Raw genomic sequence first — 20333 nt, forward strand, 5'->3', positions numbered from 1 at the left:
GATAGGATACGAAGTACTTCAAACTTGTACGGACTACTAACTATGCGACAAAAGTACAATTTTATTTTTTAATCTTCAGTTTATTTTTTAAACTTGTACGCTGCGTTTCAATTTTAATCAATGTTTAAATGACCAAAAAGCCCCTTCTATCTAAGACTTCCAAACTCACACGGGGCCCACAGTGGTACAAGTCCCCGGCCAAAACACAAAAACCCTAATTAAACACTTTGAGGAGGCAAGCAGTATAAAAGGCAAAGCACACCACAAGAATGAGGTATCGCCTTCCTCCAATCTCAATTTTCTCAGAAACTCAGCAGAGAGAAAACACTCAGAGAGGGTAGGAAGGTCATTCAAGATGCAGATCTTTGTCAAAACTCTTACTGGGAAAACCATCACCCTTGAGGTTGAATCTAGCGACACTATTGACAATGTCAAAGCTAAGATTCAAGACAAGGAAGGTAAATTTTCTGTCCTCTTTATTTTTATTTTTATTTTTATTTTTATTTTTGTTGGTTTTGATTGTTTAATAATTTGTTGGTGATTAAATTGTTTTGTGTGTGAATGTGTGATGATAAAGGTGAATCTTTGTAGTTTTCAATCTAACTTGTTGTTTTTGGTTAATTGGGTATTATGTTATAATTTGTTTGATTGTGTTTAAATTTGTATTTGGGTGGTTGATGATAAAGGTGTAATCTTGTGGGTTATAGTGGCTGAATTTAGTTGAAAGTTGTAATTTTATTTGAATTTAGGGGTTGTGGGTGATTGAATATTGATGTAGGTTATAACATGAGTGTGATTTTAATCGTTTTGATTGATTGAATTTGATTAATTGAGTTTGAATTTCAATTTAATTTTTCTTGTAATTTGATACTTTGTATGTGGTTGATTGAAATCTGAATTGGGTAATCATAAAGGTAAATCTTGATTGAAATAAGCCTGATTTTGGGTAAGTGTTCTAAAGTGGGTAATTATAAAGCTATAATCTCGATTGATATAACTTTTATTTTGGGAAGTGTTCAAACATACAGTAAATTGTGAACTGAGATTCGATTGTAATTTGCTTGTTTTTGGAAAATTATTTAATAGTAATTGAATTTTAAACTAGATGACAACAACAATGTATTTTCTTTGTATTCCTGTTGAATGTGGCAAGGCAAATTGAATTTGGATTTCGCAAGTTAATTGAATTTGGATTTTGTAAGTTAATTGAATTTGAGAATTGGTGTTTGTTGTATCAAATGAGAGGGAAACTGATTATTTTCTTTACAATAGGTATTCCACCAGACCAGCAGAGGCTGATCTTTGCTGGAAAGCAGCTTGAAGATGGCCGTACTCTTGCTGACTACAACATTCAGAAGGGTTAGTTGAATCACACTCCGGTTTCTGTTGTTTTTCATCTTTCAATTCGGTCGATTACTTAATTGTATATAAGTATGTCGATTGAGTTAAACATGGGTTCAAAATCAAAAATCAAAAATCAAAAATCAAACATATTTCTGTATGCCAATTAGTTTAATTACAGTTTTATTCATTCATTGGATTATTTTATTAAATCTTATGCACAATTGCAGAGTCAACTCTCCATCTGGTTCTGAGGCTTCGTGGTGGAATTATTGAGCCTTCTCTGATGGCCCTAGCTAGGAAATTCAACCAAGAGAAGATGATATGCCGCAAGTAAGTATCTTGGAATTTCTTAATGTTTTTCTTTTCTTTTTCTGCATGCTTTCTATGGTGATCGGCATTGAGATTATCTATTTTTCATAGTCTTTTTGCTATTCGGTTGTTGAGCTTCAACTCAATGATAGGTTTTTCTCATGAAGTCAAGAACATATCTTTGCTAACCAATTGTTACTGTAACCAATTGTTATTGTATGCATGGCTTTGATGTGCTTTTAAATTTTGTTTGGCATGGATTCTCTACCTACATTGTATCAATCTTAAACTTGACTAATCTTGTAAGAAGTGCTTCAATAACATAGTTGATATGGATACCTTGTGGTACACAATACCTTATACTTCACATACATTCTACTTCGTTCTGTTAACTCCCTCCGTCACCGTTCGTTTTAACCAGACACACAACTTTGATAATCAATATTTAACACATATTATCAAAACTTATAAATGTTAATATTTTGAAAATATATATTAAAGCCAACAATATATTATACACTAACGATAGTGCAGAAACTCTATGTTGAACAATACTAGAGGGGTTGAAATCCATAAGTCATTAGCACTGTATTATAACCATGACCTATGGAGTACTTGCTTAACTCTGTTTTAATGTTTCAGATGCTATGCTCGCCTGCACCCCCGTGCTGTTAACTGCAGGAAGAAGAAGTGTGGCCACTCCAACCAGGTTGGTTAACATAATCAGCTTTCAATCTGCAAATTCACCCTAGTTTTCACGGTTCTTTTGGTTTGATGTTGAACTTTTTTACTGTTGTTTTGCAGTTGAGGCCAAAGAAGAAGATCAAGTAGAGCGTTCATTTGTTTGCAGCTGATATTCGGGCAACAGTTTCCATGAAGTTGATGTTCGAAAGAAGCTGTTTACTATGGCTCGTAGGGATAATATACTTCTAATTAGGTTTAAAAGATTTGGTCATTTTAGTTCTAGTAGTTTTATATTTTATGTCTTCAAATAAGGCGTATATGACTCGTTTGTTCAGATATCAGATTTTGTTTTGTTGCCTGGATCTTTAATTTGGGTTTTGAGCAAGTATGTTAGTGGTAATTTTCATTTATCTATCCAAGTTTTTTCTGCATTCTTATAGTCGGCTGAAGTGTTATTTGGCGATCAAAATTTGTGTTTCAGTCCTTATTCGATACTTGTTGCACGGTAATGGAAAATTTTCAAGAAAAAAAAAGAGTTTATTATTTTGGTTCTTTAGATGTTTCTTTCGCCAAACTTCATTCATAATCGTTTTGCGCCATCACGCATGGCGGATACGAATTTTATACCCATCCCCGCCCCATCAAACATACCTCCATTCCTGCCTACTTGGTATGGATACGGGGCAGGTACCGCGAAACCTGCACCACTAACATCTTTAATTATAACTGATTAAACCTTATTGACTTAATAGATACCGATCCAACGTGATTTCAAGAGAATAAACTTGAAATAGTTACTTATAGTACTGGTAGGACCTCATTGCAACTTACCTGAACTTATTATATGTATATCACTCCAACCGTCCCTCAAAGATTGCCCTTTTTGATTTTTTACAGTTTTCAAGACACGACTTAAAATATAAGTATTTCTAATTTTACACGCGTAAAAATCTATTCTAATATTTTAAAACACAATGTTTGCATGTAATGATGCCACGTGTCAACTCTTTTATTTTATTTTATTTTATTGTTAAATCATCATTTATAGTCCTTTCCAATTCTCCTCTTTAATTACTTAGATATTCATTTTATTTTAAAAATACTTTTATTTATTTCACATGCTAAATTTAATTTCATTATACTCCAAATGTTTCACATTTTATTTTTTTAAAATTTGCGTATCCTACTTTATATGACATAAATGATGTACCCGAATTTTTAAATTAAAAAACTCGTGCATCGCACGGGGTAAAAACTAGTTACTCCCTCCGTATTTTTTTAAGAGATACACTTGCCTTTTCTGGCCGTATTTATTTAAGAGATACACTTGCCATTTTTAGTAACTTATCAACCCCACCATCTAATTAAATAATACATCTAATATACCCTATCACCCACCATCCTATTAAACAAATATTTTCATAAACCCACCTCACCCTCCACCCACAAAAATGACATGGTCCCCACATGTTTAATTATTAAAATATCTATCCAACCCCACTTGCTTTATTATTTTATTTCATTCAATTATTTTTCTTAATACCCGTGTCCGGTCAAGTGTATCTCTTAAAAAAATACGGAGGGAGTATAAGTTAATACTCCGTATTTCAAAACAATACTTCATATATTGAAACAAATCTAACAAGACCCCATGTTACTATACTATATCTTATAAGCAAGACATAGGAGTACCAGGTTTTCCCCTAGCAAAAGAAAAAAAAGAAATAATAGATTCAATAGCAGAAAAAAAAACAGGAGTAGTCTTGCTGAACAAGGCAGGAGCAGTAGATTGACAATTGGAAATTGAATGATGACTTGAATTGAATTCTCTGGTCTCGTGCCTTCTCTCCTCTCACAAACACACTCTCTCTTCTCATTTCTACTCCTCACCTCCTTAACAACCTGTTCCGAGTATGGAACTGGGGGAGCCCTGCCTGGTGATGTTGCCCTGTCAGACAGAACGAACGTAAGCTAACTTCGGGGGTTTAACCGAGGAAACCCCCTCCGATGCCTAAGTCAGCAAACGAGATAATTCTCTAGAGAGAGAAAGTAGAGAGGGTTAAGAATTGCACTTGTATTGAACGTGTCCGCAAATGAATGGGGACGGCAGTATTTATAGGCGTACTATTCAGTACTTTGGCCTATTCAGATGTTGCCGCGTGTACGCTAGTGATGTACTTGTTGTTTGTCCTTTTGCTTAACGACGTATCTATGTTGTCGTCTAGCAAGTCGTTTCCCCGCAGACCTGAGGGTCTGCGCGGTTCTTAAGGACTTGTGGTACTTTCAATAGGTACTTCCTGCGGTTGCTTTGCTTGATCTGTCTTATCAGATGTCCGATGGTCTGCTGTGACATGGATGATCTGCTAAGTTACTTCTACCCCGTACAACTAGTCCCCAAGAGTAGGGCTGACTACTTGGAGTTAGACCTGCACTTTCTGTGTTTTTTGGCTGCATCCTGTACAACTAGTCCCCAAGAGTAGGGCTGACTATTTGGAGTTAGACCTGCTCTTTCTGTGTTTTTTGGCTGCATCCTGTACAACTAGTCCCCAAGAGTAGGGCTGACTACTTGGAGTTAGGCCTGCTTTTTCTGACCATAACCTGCGCGATTGGCTGCATGTATCTTTGCCCTTTTTTTTTTTTTTTTTTTTTTTTTTTTTTTTTTTTTTAAACCGTCGTGGTTTTACTGTAGTTAGCGTTTGAAAGGAAAATAAACCGTCACGGTTTATTGCGCCCCACGTGTCCTTCATCCAGGTAGGTGACTCGAAGGGTCTTCAAATCTTGGCCGTTTATTTCTTCTTTTAAATATGGGTTTCAATCACTTTCTTCTTCTCTCTCCTCTTTCTTACCTTCTTCATTTTCTTACTCTCCTCTAACTTCACTTCGCTTTGAACTCAATTTCACCATTTTCCGAGCGCTCTAACTCCAAGTTCTTTGCTTTCTTGTGTTTTCGTGTTATTCCGGCGATTGCGCATCCGTTGGTGGTGGCGTTTTCTTCTGAAATTGTCGAGGTTTTTTGGGTTCGCGTTTTTCTTCGAGGGTTTCTAGTCCGCCATTGTTGAACTTCTCTCTTCGCCCTTCTCTTTTCCAGGTAATTCTTTTGCTTTTTCCTTGTTGTTTTCTTTGGTTTTGCATGTACATTCAACTGTTTTAGTAGTTTCTGCGAGTTTTTTGTGGTATGTGTTCTTTGAGTGAAATGTGGGAGTGTTTGTGTTTTTGGCTTCGCCATTTCTGCGCTTTTTGGAGCTTTTCTTCTTCTTCTTCCTTCTCTCTTTTTTTTTATTTTTTATTTTTTTTTATTTTTTATTTTTATACTACATGTATATTTTTATGTCGTTTTGCTCTTTTTTCTCTGTCGTTTTGTATTCTGTAGTGCTTTTTTTACGTTTTGTCTTGACTTTTCTCCTTCTACCCTTTGTTTATTCTTCTTTCTTTCTTCTTTTTTCTTTCAGTCAACATGTTTGATACCTCTGATAGTGCCAACCCTAGTAGCCCTGGGTATATGAGTGATTCCTCCGAGCCATACTCTCCTTCTTCCCCTTCCTCTGTCTCTTTACCCTCTGATGAAGAGGCTAGGACAATAGCAGAGAATAGGACTAAGTCTATGCATGATGTCATTTCTCGTTCTGAGCCTGCGGTGATATCTATCTCCAGTGGTTCTTCCTCTGGGGGTGGGTCCCCCGTTGTTGGCAGGGCTACGCCTGTTGTGTCAGGGCCTACTCCTGCCTTTCGTCAGCGTCTTAGAGAATTGCGCCATGAGCATTTGGCCAGTGCGGTTCGATTGAACCCTCCCCCTAATGCCCCTGTTGGGCTAGACCTCCAACCCCTGGCAGAAGTAGCTTGGTTGGACAGTTTTGATCAACTAGACGAGCCTTTTATTAGGAGTATTGATGGGTCGTTGCATGTTTACCGCAGACGTTCTCCGATGGCAACTGGTTCCGGCAGTGCTTCCGGTGACGCAGAGCGTCATGTAGGAAATCCCATCCTCGAGGAGGTGGAGCATCTGCGTCCCTTTCCTCTGTATGTCGAGGAGGATGTGCCCGTTGGTCCGACCGATGAGTATCTGAGTCCTGAGGTTTCTTTTGGCCCTTTAAACGCTGCGCCAGACACGGACTGGCTTAAGGCAGCTCGCCAGCATGACTATCCCGGCGTTGGAAAGGAGCTTTATGCCTTTCCTCCTGGGTATGAGTTGGTCGTTCCCGCAGACGATGCCCGTATTACTGCTCCTCCTCCTGGTCATATTGGGCTGTACTCATACCATTTGGATTTCGGTCTGCGCTTTCCCCTTGATCCAACCTTAGCCAAGTTTCTGAAGGCATTCAACGTCTGCTTGGCGCAGCTGCATCCTTTCGCTGTAAGGACTCTAATTTGCTACCTCTGGGTGGTGCGCTTCAAGGGTTTTCCTGAGACCCTTTCTCTGTGTAAACGGCTGCATTGTGTCCGAAGCAGCGATAACAAGGAGGGAAGCATTTGGTTGGTTTACCACCTACACTGCTCGGGGCAAAATGACCTGCTTGGGCAATCCCACTGGGCAGAGGGATTGGAAGGGTCGATTCTTCTGGCTTCGAGTTCCCGTTGACTTTCCTCCGCCTCGCACCTTTGTCTCTCCAAATGGCAAGATGGAGGGTGTGGAGGTTCTGGTTGGTCACAACTTGGAGGACGCTGCTTATGAGTGGTTTGACTCAGTGATTAAGCGCGACGCGAACGGGAAGGATATCGGCCTCGCCCCCAAGAACTGGCTGCCTCAGTCGATGTATATTCTGCGGAATGATGTTCTTTCCGCTATGCACTTGTGCAACACTCATCCTCACGGTACATTTTTCTTTCCTTTTTGCTCTTTTTGTTTTATACTTAGATGTTTTTCTTCTCTTTCTCTTCTTTTTTTTTTATTTTTTTTTTAATTTTTTATGTAACATTTTCTTGTGTTTCTTTGTCCTGCTAGGTCGCCAACACCTTGATATGAGCTCCCTGGGTTTAACTGCTGATGGAACCTCCCAGACTAACGAGCTAGTTGAAGATCCCGCCAACGCTTATCGTACTATAGCTGATGTTGTTGGCGGACGCAGAGCAAACTCTCGACGGACTGTTCGAGGGGGGAGTTCTGCTGCTAGCCGTACTGCTAGAGGTGGGGGCTCTGTGGCTAACCGCACTAGCAGAGGGGGAGGCTCTGCAGGAATAGTTGCTGGGGCGAGCACCTCGACGCCGCGCTCTGCCCCTGTTTCTCGGGCTGCACCTTCTATATCAGCCTCTGCTCGGCGTGGTCAGACCACTCGTGGAGGGGGTAATATTGCGGGCCAACGTCGGCCTCGCCCTGAGACGGAAAGCGTTTCTGTTGACGCTACGCGAACTGCCACAGATCAATTGCGATCTGCTCAACCTGATCAGGTCGTGAATTCCTCTATCTCCGAGCAGTTGGAGATCGTGACCGAAGAGCGGGACGTCCCTTTTGTGCAGCGCCCGCGTAAGCGCATTTGCACTGGGGAGGGTTCTCGCTCGCAGGAGAAGGCCCAAGCTTCTGCCCCTGCTAATCAAAGTACCGCTTCTCTCCCTACTTCATCTGCTGCTCTTGCTGCTTACTTGGAGGAGCAACTAAGGTTGCCTGAGTCTTCTGTTCCTTCTTTTGTGAACATTAGGAACAAAGAATTTCTGGAGAAGGAGACCATTGATGTTCGCCCTGCGGTGAACCCTGAGTTGGCTGCCTGCTTCTCCCCTGCGCCGATTAGCGATGACATCTTTGTTCCTCACTGGGATGTTAGAGCTAACGAGTCTTTGTATGCCAGCTTCCCAGAGAAAGGCGGAACGTTGGCATACCGGATGTTGAAGGGATTAACACTGCCAGCCGACCGCCCTCTTGAGCGTGTTTATTGTAACACCCCGACAATTCTCTCTTTTCTAAAATAATCTTTTAATATAAAACGTAGAGAATTATCAAGGCATTATCGCCCGTGTGAAAACGTAACGGCTTATTCAGAATTTTGCAGCGGAAAACATAAAACTAACTTTAGGTTTATAAATAATCGATTACAGATTTAGTCCAAAACCCATTTAACTGAAATAAGGAAATACGAATAGTACGACAAATTTCAAATTTAAGTTAACAAACCAAATCACTTAATAAAGCAAATCTAACTACAAGCTCTCTAATCCCGATCCCCAATGATGCATCATCTTCAAACCTGCAGATGGACAATGCTTATTGATCCTTAGAGACTGCTCACCAAGATTGGGTCATCACAGGATCAATAAGGCATAGCCATGATCAACATGCACAAGCAAAAGCACGTAATCAGCAAAGCTGAGTACTACATACTAAATCAATAATAATCCTAACATGATTCTATTAAACGAACAATCCTAACATGGTACTAAATAAAACATAAGCAAGGATAATCAAGATATATTGACTTGAAGACTATGTTTGACTGAACTAGACTTTTGTATCATTAACATTATTTAAATTGAAATAGTCAATGGACTGAGTTGTCTACTAGAAACTTCTTCTTCTTCACTAAGGAAGACGAGGTACGGGCGCGACTCCGTAAACCCCAATGACCTGCGATATCGAGGGACTTTTAAATAAAAAATAGAACCGGTGATCAATCCGGCCCCAGAAAAAGCCATAGGCGACCCATGACCCCAACTCCTGATTGTCCGTCACTTTAGACGTGCACAGTCTAAAGCTATTGCTACTCAGTTTCACTTTACATGACTTAACTTTTAATACTTGGTTATGACTCGTCAAACATAAATATTATATTCAACAAGTAAACACAACTTCTTTTATCTTTGAATTAAACAAGTGATCACAGAGATGCCACACAAGACTTATTCCAATTAATTCAACCTTTCCTTTAATACTGATACAACCCCTCTATATGGGTATAAGGTTTCAACTTACTAAACAAGGTCCTCGGCCCTTATAAAGTAGTGAAAAGCTAAAAGGGAACAATGAACAATCGATCTGAATCAATATATATAATAATCTAATGTTCCCAACCAACATGTTCGCATCAATCATCCATACCAACATGCTATAATTCTCATAACGGAATATATATGCTTAACATGTCCATCCAACAATATTAAACATGCACTTTCAACATAACCTAGTTCATCAACAATTTCAACATAACCAAGTTCCTCAATCGTTTCAACATAACGAAGTTCATAAATCATTTCAATATGGTTTCAACAAATCACACACATTCCAAGCACACAATGTATGTACGTACCTTGTGTAAACAAACCGATAGGCCACTTTAACGAATTCAAAAATCGCCTACAAAGAATTCTCCGCCTAAAAACAACCAATAAAATTCCCCAATTAATATCCAACAATTTACAGCAATACTAAAGTATTCTAAATACATCCCAAACATATTTTGAACCATCCCAAATATCGAAACTTAACTAAATAACCTCCAAGCATAATAACTATTAAACTAATGATCCCAAAACGTTCTAAACTCCAATAAAACATTCCTTTTAAAATTTCCAGCAATATAAAATAATTTCAAACGTCCACAAAACATAATCAACGTTCTTAAGATCAGAAAAATAATAGCTTTAATAATATATAGTCATTCTATTATGATTTTAGAATATTAAAACCTTAAAAATCCATGCTTTAATAATTAAATTCCTTATTTCAATTCGATTACATAATCTGAAAATTAAATTTATTATTTAAACATAATATATAATCTGAAAATATAATTTAATCATAATAACTTATAATTTACATTCAATAATCCTGAATTAAATCACTAAACTAATTAAAACCCTAACTTATATATTAATCAACCAAAACTGAAAATAATTAATTAATAACATCAACACCAAATCTGAAATTTATAATTTAACTATAAAGATTAATAATTTAATTTCAAGAAACATAATTTCAAATCAATAAACTTAATTAAGAGATTTAAATAACTTAGGGTTTAAGAAACAACCAAAAGGAGGAGAGGGGAGGTGCTGGCCGGCGGGTAGGGCAGCGCGACGGAGCGGATCGACTGGGCGGCAGTGCGACGGCTGTCGTCGTGATGCTGGGTGGTGGTGAGACTCGCGGAGAACTGTGTGAAACAGAAAGGCAATTGAGGAGGAGAGCAAGAAATAGTAGCGTGAGAAAAGAACGAGCAAGAGGAGAAGGGACTACCGTGAGCGGCGACGGCGGTGGTCCGGCTTGTAGTGGCGGCGGCCGGCGGCTGAGGCTGGAGCGGTTGCTGGCGGTGACAGGGCGTGGCTTGCGGTGTTGCTGCGCAAAAACGAAGGGCTGAGAGGAAGGACGAAAACAGAGAGGGAGGAAGAGACGACGGAGGAGATGAGGAGGGGTTGGCTTACTGGCGGCGCGGGCGGACGGCGGTGGTCGCCGGCGAGGGTTCAGGGTGGCGGCTGAACAGTAGCAACAAGAAGGCTTGAGAGGGTTTTGTGGTTCACGTGAATAGGGAGAAAAGTTTTGTTGATTTTGTTTTTTTTTTGGTTTTTACGTGAATTGAAATAGGAGAGTGGAGGAGAGTTGTGGGTTTGATATTTTGGGCTTTACCAAATTGGGCTAGACTTAGGATATTAGTTTTTAGTGTTTGAATAAAAAACCGGTTCGAATTGTTTTTCCTAATTCAATGAGTTTTCCTAATTCAAATTCTTTTCGACATAAAATTCTAAAATTATTCTTGATTGCACAAACCGTTAAAATATTTAGAATATATTTTAAAACAATTAAATATACATTAAATATATGAATATAATAAAGTTCAAGAAAATCGTTAAATATTTAGAACGTACTTAAAATAAAATAAATATACGTTAATTATATATTTATTACTAAAATTCATAAATTCTATTTAAATATAAATAATATACGTTAAAATATATTAATAAAATTTATAAATTTACGGGGGATTACAATACCCCTGGGGCTAACGCCTGCCAGAAGGTGCTAGAGGTAAGAAGCTTATGAATCTATGCTGTTTTTATACTTAGTCAATTTTTTGCGTGTTTTTATTATAACTTATCCTTATTTTTTGCGTTGCTTTCCATTTGCAGGCTGGGGTTGCTGTGAAGGAGCTCTGTGACTTCTTTTTCTTCTATCAGAGGAAGCATGATGAACATCTTGCTCTTCTTGAAGAAAGGGACAGGCAGATCCGAGACCTGACCCTGGAAAACGAAAGAGCATCTTCTTCCCTTACTATTGCCAATGCCAATGTTCAAGCGATATCTGTCGAGAGAGACAACTTGGCTAGTGAGGTTGTAGCTCTGCGCCTAGCTGGGGAGAATTTAGCTAAGGCTCAGGCGGAGATAGAGGCGGAGAGGAAGCGTACTGAGGATTTGGCGGAGCAACTAAGCCTTGTTGAGCAGAGGCATGCTGATGAGCTGGCTGACCTTCGTCTTTCTGTGCAGAAGGAGGTGGCTGCTGCTGTGCGGGAATTTTGTCGATCTGACGCTCAATATGCCCTTTTGACGCAGAGGTATGATGGTGGGTGGAAAGCAGCCTCTCTTATAATCAAGCGCAAATATCCGCAGTTCGATTGGAGCTTGATCGAAGAGGATTGGCTCGCTGGCCTGCACCTTACCATTCTTAAGGAACTGCGAGAGGCTGAAGCTGCTGAGGGTCATGCCACAGAGCCTAGTGATGTGCCCGATTTTTGCGTTGAGAACATTCACCCAGGAGATTTGCCCTTCTCAGATGAAGATGATGTTGCAGGCAATGACGAATAATGGGTGTGGCGGCTATCCCCCTGTTCTTCTTGTGTGACTGGGCCTGTTATGTAATAGTTTAGTTTTTGAACAATATTATTTAGAGTTTACCCTGTTGGGTGGTGGCGTTTGTGCCACTCTGTTTTTGGAACAATTTGCAGTTAGTTTATTTCTGCTTTTCTTTTTAGATATTTTCGAGTTGGGCTGGTGTGTTTACTGCCCAGAGCCATTTTGTAGGGCTGTACTTTATCTCTTCTTTTTCTTGGTTTTAATGAAGGTATAGCCGCCGGCATTGATATGCATATTTTGTTAAGTACTTAGCCAATTTATGATATTTTGTTTGCCTTTTGGAAAGTTCTGGTTTCGATCAGAGCCAAGCTTTATAGCATGTCTCATGACTGCCTCCCCTTTTGGACTGTCTTGGCTTCTGCCAAGGCAAAACTCAGGGACTGCTCTGTGGTGTTCTGGCTAGCCTTCTGAGCTGCCTCCAACTTTGGATTGTCTTGGCTTTGGTCAAGGCAAAACTCGGAAATTGCTCTGCGATATTCTAACTAACCTTTTGGGCTGCTTTCAATTTTGAACTGCTTTGGCTTTGGCCAAGGCAAAACTTGGAAATTACTCTGCGATATTCTAGCTAACCTTTTGGGCTGCTTTCAATTTTGAATTGCCTTGGCTTTGGCCAAGGCAAAACTCGGAAATTACTCTGCGATATTCTAGCTTAGAAATTCATCATGGCACTGTTCTCCAGCTAACTTGAGTGATCAAGTCAAGTTATCTGTTGAATGTGTGTATCATGGTGTATTTCTAAGTTACACTGTCTTTTGCTTATCATCATATCTTTTTCTGGAACCGCCAAGCTCATTTCATTATATGCATTCTGTAAAAAGGAGTACAAAAGGGGATAATTTTGGCTTATCTTGCCTTATCATTGTATAGATCACTTATACTAAACATAGTATTTTTTGAGCATGTTGGCGTTCCAGCTGTTCTTTAACTCTTTTCCATCCATTGTCATGAGATGATATGAGCCAGGGGCTATTTCCCTTGTGATCTGGTATGGCCCTTCCCAATTTGCAGTGAATTTCCCTTCTGCCTTGCCCTTTCCTGTGGCCGCTGTTCGTCGGAGCACCAGGTCTCCCACATGCATAGGTCTGTGTTTGACTCTTTTATTGTAAGCTCTGCTCATTCTCTCTTTGTTTGCTGTGAGTCTCAGCTCTGCTAGCAACCTTACCTCTGGCAGAAGGTCTAATGATTCCCTCATGAGTTGTTCATTGGTGCTTTCATCATAGTATTGCACTCTGAAACTGGGCAGGCCAACCTCTACCGGTAATACTGCTTCTGCTCCAAAGGCTAACTTGTAGGGACTTTCTCCTGTCGCCTCTTTCTCAGTTGTTCTATTGGACCACAAAATTTCTGGTATGAGGTCTGCCCATGCACCCTTAAAATCCTCGATTTTCTTTCGCAGAGCTCCAAGGATCTGTTTGTTCGCCGCCTCGGCATGTCCATTGCTCTGTGGGTGGCATACTGATGCGTAGGCAAACTTGATTCTTAGCTCTGCGCAATAATCCTTTACCGGTGTGCAATCGAATTGTGTCCCGTGATCAAAGACCAAACTTTCTGGGATGCCAAATCTTGTGATGATGTTTCTCCAGATGAAGTCTTTCATTCGTTTGGCTGTTATGCTCTTTGTGGGCTCTGCTTCTATCCACTTGGTGAAATAATCCAATGCCACGATCAAGTATCTTCTTCCTCCACTCGCGGCTGTAAACGGACCCAGGATGTCCATTCCCCACTGAGCGAATGGTATGGGATTGATGATTGGTTGCAGATCATTTGAGGGCTGATTGATTACTGGAGCGAACTTTTGGCATTTGTCGCATTTCTTCACGTATGACTGCGAGTCACTCACCATGGTTGGCCAATAGTACCCTGCTCTGAGAGCTTTTAAGGCTAGTGTTCTACCCCCAATATGATTACCACATATTCCCTCATGAATTTCTTCAATGATTCTCTGTGATTCCTCTGTTGAGACGCATCTCAGCAGGGTAGGGAGAAGGATTTTTTGTACAATCTGCCCTGGTAGATCACAAACCAGTGTTCGTTTCGCTTTATCTTCTTCTGTTCTGGCTCTGCTGTAGGGAGACCCCTGCCAAGCTTGTATGATAATATACTGTCGTACCACTGAGGCTCTGTGTTGATGGTATTTACCATAGGCCTCTTATCGATACTCTTTTCTTCCTGTACTTCCACCATCACTGTTCTTTCAAGGTCTTGCAGCGAAGAGCTTGCTAATTTTGAGAGAGCATCTGCTTGGCTATTCTCTGCTCTGGGGACTAACTGAATCTCGAAGCTTTCCAACTGGGCTACTGCTTCTTTCATCAGTGCCAAATACCTCTGCATGGACGGTTCTCGAGCTTCATACTCGCCTCTATACTGACTGGCCACTAACTGGGAATCTGTTTTCAACACGATTTTCTTAGCATCCGCTGCCTTGCACATTTGAATGCCTGCGATCTGCTTCGTACTCTGCTTCATTATTTGAGGCTTTGAACTTGAACTTTATGGCATATTCAAAGACATTACCTTCTGGTGAAGTCATTATAATGCTTGCTCCTGACCCTGTAACTGCGGCTGAGCCATCTACATATATCTGTCAGGTCCCCAGAGGCTCCTCTTCCTCCTCGTAAGATGCCTCATCTATGAAGTCTGCTAGTGCCTGTGCCTTTATGGCCGTTCTTGGCCTGTATTCAATATCGTACTCTGAGAGTTCTACCGCCCATTTCAGCAGTCTGCCTGAGGTATCCAGCCTTCGCAATGATTTCTCTAAAGGCTGATTTGTTAATACTTGTAACTTGTGAGCGTCGAAGTATGGTTTCAGCTTCCTGGCAGCTATCATAATTGCGAAGGCCATTTTTTCAATCAGGGGGTACCTTTGCTCTGCGGGGTTGAGAATGTGACTGACGAAATATACTGGCTGTTGGGCCTTGTTCTTTTCCACTATTAAGGCTGCTGCTACAGTCTTTTTGGAGGCAGAGATGTACAACTGCAAAACATCTCCTACTTCTGGTCTGGCTATGGTTGGGAGGCTCTTCAGATGATTCTTTACCTCTGCGAATGCCTTTTCTTGCTCTGCTTCCCACTTGAATGTTTTGTTGCCTTTCAGTACCTGGAAAAATGGGAGGGATCTATCTGCAGATTTACTGATAAAACGAGTGAGTGCTGCCATCTTTCCAGTTAATCTCTGTATATCTCGTATGTTTTTTGGCTCTGGCAAGTTGAGTATGGCCTCCACTTTTTCTGGGTTGGCATCTATTCCCCTTTCACTGACCAGAAATCCCAAGAATTTTCCTGACTTAACACCGAACACACATTTCTTTGGGTTTAGTTTCATGCCGTACTGTCTCAACGTAGCAAATGTTTCCCGCAAGTCTGCGATGTGATCAGCCTCTTTTTTGCTCTTGACTATGGAATCATCCACATATACTTCCACATTCCGGCCCTTTTGCTGTGCGAATATCTTATCTACAAGCTTCTGGTAAGTTGCACCCGCATTTTTTAGGCCGAATGGCATAGCTTTGTAGTTATAAACTCCAGCGTCTGTGATGAAAGCAGCTTTCTTACGATCTGATTCGAGTAAACTGATCTGATGGTAGCCGGAAAATGCATCCATGAAACTCAAGAGAGCGTGTCCACTGGTGGAATCAACCAGCTGATCTATTCTGGGCAATGGGTAACAGTCCTTCGGACATGCCTTGTTTAGGTCTGTGAAGTCTACACACATCCTCCATTGACCATTTGCTTTCTTTACCATCACAACGTTAGCCAGCCATTCTGGGCAATCGCACTCTTCTATAAACTTGGCTGCTAGCAATTTGTTGATTTCTTCTTGGATGGCTACATTCTTCTCTGCCGAGAAATTTCTCTTCTTCTGTTTCACTGGCCTAACTTCTCTGCTGACATTCAGTCTATGGACCATAACACTGGGGTCAATCCCTGGCATTTCGTCCGCTGAGAAAGCAAATATGTCTGCGTGCTCTCTCAGCAGACCAATGATGTTCACTCCGAGGGATAGATCTACGTCTGTGCCAATTTGAACCGTCCTGTCTGTCAACCCTTCCTCTAATTCTATCTCCTCAGTTTCGTCAGTTGACGTGGGTTCCAACAGACCTTCTTCCCGATGCTCGAAGTTTTCCATGCTTAGCAACTTGTCTTTTTTGCGCTCTGCTCTCTTTCTTTTTCGAGATTGGGGAAGTTCTTCTTCTGCCAGTGGTGGGGGTCTGGGTGGTTGTTTTAGCGCTGTGTGGTAGCACTTCTTAGCCTGCTCCTGACTGCCTTTGACCTTGGCTAAGCGGCCATCATTTGTCGTATACATCATGGTGAGGTGATAAGTAGAGACTACAGCCCCTGCGTCATGAATGAATGGTCTGCCAAGAATGACGTTGTAGGCTGCGGGGACTTTCACAATCATGAAGTCTACCATGATGTCCTTGATATCCTTCCCTTGGCCAATCTGCACTGGCAAACTGACTATCCCTTCTGGTATCACTGTGGCTCCTGTGAATCCGATTACTGGGTAATTGACTGGCTTTACGTATTTCTCATCAATTTGCAACTCTTGGAAAGCAGGCCAGAACAAGATGTTTGCAGAGCTACCTCCGTCTATCAGAATACGGTGGATTTTTCTCTTTGCTACGTTCAGGGCTAGTACCATAGGGTCGTCATGGGGGTATATTATGCCTTTACAGTCCTCCTCTGTGAAAGTGCACTGCGGGATTTTTGGAGGGGCAGGCCACCTGCCAGAATTGTGGTAATTAACCTGGTGTTTGAATTCGCTCACACTGGCCTTGGCCCCGCTAACAGTGGTTCCTGCGTAAACTGGCCCTCCTGTTATGACCAAAATGTCGCCTATTCTCTTTTGGTCTGCTGGGTAGCTTTGCTTGGGTTCCACCTTCTTATTGTCGGACCTATTATCATTATCTCTATTCTCATAGGTCCTGCTATACGAGCTTTTTGCTTTGAACTGAGTCAAGTATCCCCTCCGAATTAGATCTTCGATATTATCCTTCAAATGAGTGCATTCTTCTGTGAGGTGGCCATGATCTCTGTGAAAGTCACAGTACTTTTTTGGGTCCCTGTATTTGTTGTACATTTTGGGAGATCTTTGCCACTTCTCGTCTTCTTTGCTGATGGCAAAAATTTGAGTTCTGGATGCCACTAAGGGGGTATATTCATTGAACTTCCCCCTTTTTTCAGTTTTGAATTCGTTACCTCTGCCTCTGCCTGGTCCCTGCCAGTCTTTTCTGGGCTGTGGGTTTTCTCTTCTGTCTGGGTATTCTTTTTTGTATGGCTCTTTCTTGCTCTGATTACCGTAATTGTTCTCACTTGCCACATATCGACGTGAGGTTGCTCTGCCAATTTCTTCACTCTTTATAAATTCATTTGTCTTTCCTAGTACCTCTGCCAGGGTTGTGAATGATTTTCTGCCCAGATAACTCTTGAACTCTCCATCCCGCAGACCAGTCATCATGGCCAGGACTGCTACCTCCTGCTGCAACTTGGGTATATTCGACGCCTCCATATTGAATCTGGATATGTATTCCCTCAGAGATTCCTGAGGCCCCTGGATGACTGACATCAGCTCCCCTGTCATCCTTTCTCTGGAAATGTTTGCCACGTATTGGGTGCGAAACAAGATAGCTAGCTGCCGGAAAGAGGTTATGGTGCCTTTGGGTATTTTACCAAACCAGCTCTGTGCCATCCCCTCTAGAGTGGAAGGAAAGACCTTACACCACATAGAGTCTGTGTTGGTATATAGCATCATGTGTCCCCCAAAGGCAGAGAGGTGATTCGTTGGGTCTGTCTTTCCAGAGTATTTGCAGGTGGGCATTTTTATCTTTTCCATTCTTTCAGAGAGTATTTCATCGCAGAAGGGAGAGTTATCAGGCTTAACTACTGCTCGGATGGGATTGGGCGTACCTGACACGGAGTGGTGTCTATGACTGGGTGCTTGTTCAGTCCTTGCTCGGGGTTGAGCTCTGCTTGGTGTGATACTCTCTGCTTCATACTCTTGATTGTCAGCCCCTTCCATGTCTTGCTGCAGATTCCTCCTCCAGACATTCGGACTATGTTGGGGTCTGGGACGTTTTCTCCTCTGTTCAACCTCAACCTCTGAGGCTGTTCTCATGACCTGGGCTTGTGGGGTTGTTTGAGTAAAGAATGTCAGGACTTCTATTGCTGTGCGCATCTGGTCAGGTGAGAACTGTGCCCCCAGCCGTGCTAGCGAGGCCTGATCGGAATTGGGATACCTTGGGCCTGGCTGGGGGTTGCCATAGCTCTGGGTTGTGGTGTTTCTCTTGGCGGACCAAGACTTTAAGGTATGCCAAACAAGGGTATGTTTGTGGTTTTCTGGTTGTTTTTTGAGGTGGGTGGTTCTATCTGTTGGATTACCGGTTCGCTTGACTCGGTCATTATGTGGGAGGATAGGTTTTTAAAGAGCGAGGTCTGGGAGGTCCCCCTCCTTCTAGCGCCACTTGTTCCGAGTATGGAACTGGAGGAGCCCTGCCTGGTGATGTTGCCCTGTCAGACAGAACGAACGTAAGCTAACCTCGGGGGTTTAACCGAGGAAACCCCCTCCGATGCCTAAGTCAGCAAACGAGATAATGCTCTAGAGAGAGAAAGTAGAGAGGGTTAAGAATTGTACTTGTATTGAACGTGTCCGCAAATGAATGGGGACGGCAGTATTTATAGGCGTACTATTCAGTACTTTGGCCTATTCAGATGTTGCCGCGTGTACGCTAGTGATGTACTTATTGTTTGTCCTTTTGGTTAACGACGTATCTATGTTGTCGTCTAGTAGGTCGTTTCCCCGCAGATCTGAGGGTCTGCGCGGTTCTTGAGGACTTGTGGTACTTTCAATAGGTACTTCCTGCGATTGCTTTGCTTGATCTGTCTTATCAGATGTCCGATGATCTGCTGTGACATGGATGATCTGCTAGGTTACTTCTACCCCGTACACAACCAGTTCGTTCCCCACCCTATCTCATCTCTTTCCGATCAATTCCTTCTTTGACAAACAAATGGGAAACAAAATTACAACCTCCATTTCCCCATCAATTTCTAAACTAAAATTCTCGCCACCATCTCACGGCGGTTACAGCGGCCTAGCTCAGCTACTAAACGAGGAATCCTTACCATATCACGACGGAGACAGTGGCGGCCTAGAATCCCTAGCTAAACTACCAATCGACGTACTGGGTGGTCATATCCTCAGCAAAGTCGACATTGCAACCCTCTGCCGCTGTACCGCCGTCTCAAAGCAGGGGCTATCTTCCCTCCTACCCAACCATCTTCTTTCTCTCTCCACCGCAGTGCCTCCCTCCATCTTCCTCCCTGCGATAACCACCTTCTGGTATGGTAAAATCCTTGTTTTTTTAGCATACAAACTCAAACACTACCTCATAAAGATGGCAAGAAAGACGACAGGTAGTATTATGAGCCCCTTTAGCCCAAATATCTTTTATTCAGCATCGTTTGTTGTAGATTTACTCAAAGCCTGGCTTCATTCACCGAGAATTTCTCCATCTGGGCGGCGGTTTTTCCGCCGTCTCGAACGCCTTGAGTTCATGGAGCTTGAGGTTTCTCCACCGCCTGAGCCCTGAGGCTGATTACGTCACTATCGCCTCTACCATATGGTTTAGGTGGGATGTTCAGTACTACAGCATCAACGACTATCGTGTTGTCATCGTATTCGGCGACATTATTAGCGACGAAGATGACGAACAAGAAGAAGCTGATGAACAGGGAGAAGATGACGAAAGCTCATCGGAAGATGATGAAAGTTCATCGGAAGATGATGAACAAGAGATGGTATTACGTCAAATATATTTCCATTTCTGTATCCGATTTTCCCTCTCACTTCCTGGGATTAAGGAGTATGTGAGTAAAGATGCCGGAAAAAATGGCAGATTGAGGATCGGACCGCTGCCGCCGCTGCTTCCGTATGTCGCGGGTAAACCTACTTCCCATCTTCAAAAAGTAATTATGAAATTTGCCCCAACGGTAGCCTTAACAACGAGCCACCGCCACCCCGCCGCCGATAACGGCGGTTCAGTGCGTCGACTCAAGAACGTATCTATGATATTCCAGGCTCAAGGATTTGGTGATCCTGCAATTAGTGCTGAGGATTGTTTGAGGGGTTGTGTTAGTGAGTTTGAAGATGATGAGAGGAGGGAGCTTAGGGATGCTGTGCTGCAAATACTTCAGGTTGATGAGGATCAGGTTAAAGACATTATTATATATGATAA

The 20333-nt window shown here is 41.9% G+C and overlaps 2 protein-coding genes across 3 annotated transcripts; one reads left to right on the forward strand and one right to left on the reverse strand.

Annotated features, from left to right (window-relative positions):
* The first annotated feature begins 266 nt into the window (after nucleotides 1–266).
* On the forward strand, nucleotides 267–2768 carry LOC110783179 (ubiquitin-60S ribosomal protein L40). The gene is made up of 5 exons (XM_021987499.2): nucleotides 267–458; nucleotides 1273–1359; nucleotides 1572–1674; nucleotides 2296–2362; nucleotides 2458–2768. Exons 1-5 carry the CDS (start codon nucleotides 356–358, stop codon nucleotides 2482–2484), a joined length of 387 nt encoding a protein of 128 aa, XP_021843191.1. The 5' UTR covers nucleotides 267–355; the 3' UTR covers nucleotides 2485–2768.
* Nucleotides 2769–8362: 5594 nt separating this feature from the next.
* On the reverse strand, nucleotides 8363–19584 carry LOC130469325 (uncharacterized). Of its 2 annotated transcripts, XM_056838485.1 has the most exons (5): nucleotides 10678–19584; nucleotides 10493–10591; nucleotides 10290–10409; nucleotides 9567–9631; nucleotides 8363–8544 (listed from the first exon to the last, which is right to left on the reverse strand). In XM_056838485.1, exon 1 carries the CDS (start codon nucleotides 18272–18274, stop codon nucleotides 14684–14686), a length of 3591 nt encoding a protein of 1196 aa, XP_056694463.1. In that variant the 5' UTR covers nucleotides 18275–19584; the 3' UTR covers nucleotides 8363–8544; nucleotides 9567–9631; nucleotides 10290–10409; nucleotides 10493–10591; nucleotides 10678–14683. The 2 variants fall into 2 exon arrangements, with proteins under 2 accessions (XP_056694463.1, XP_056694461.1); XM_056838483.1 differs by having other exon boundaries at nucleotides 10493–19584.
* Between the last annotated feature and the right edge of the window lie 749 nt (nucleotides 19585–20333).

This window comes from Spinacia oleracea, chromosome 3 (assembly GCF_020520425.1).
Source record: "Spinacia oleracea cultivar Varoflay chromosome 3, BTI_SOV_V1, whole genome shotgun sequence".
In the NCBI taxonomy this organism is placed as follows: domain Eukaryota; kingdom Viridiplantae; phylum Streptophyta; class Magnoliopsida; order Caryophyllales; family Amaranthaceae; genus Spinacia; species Spinacia oleracea.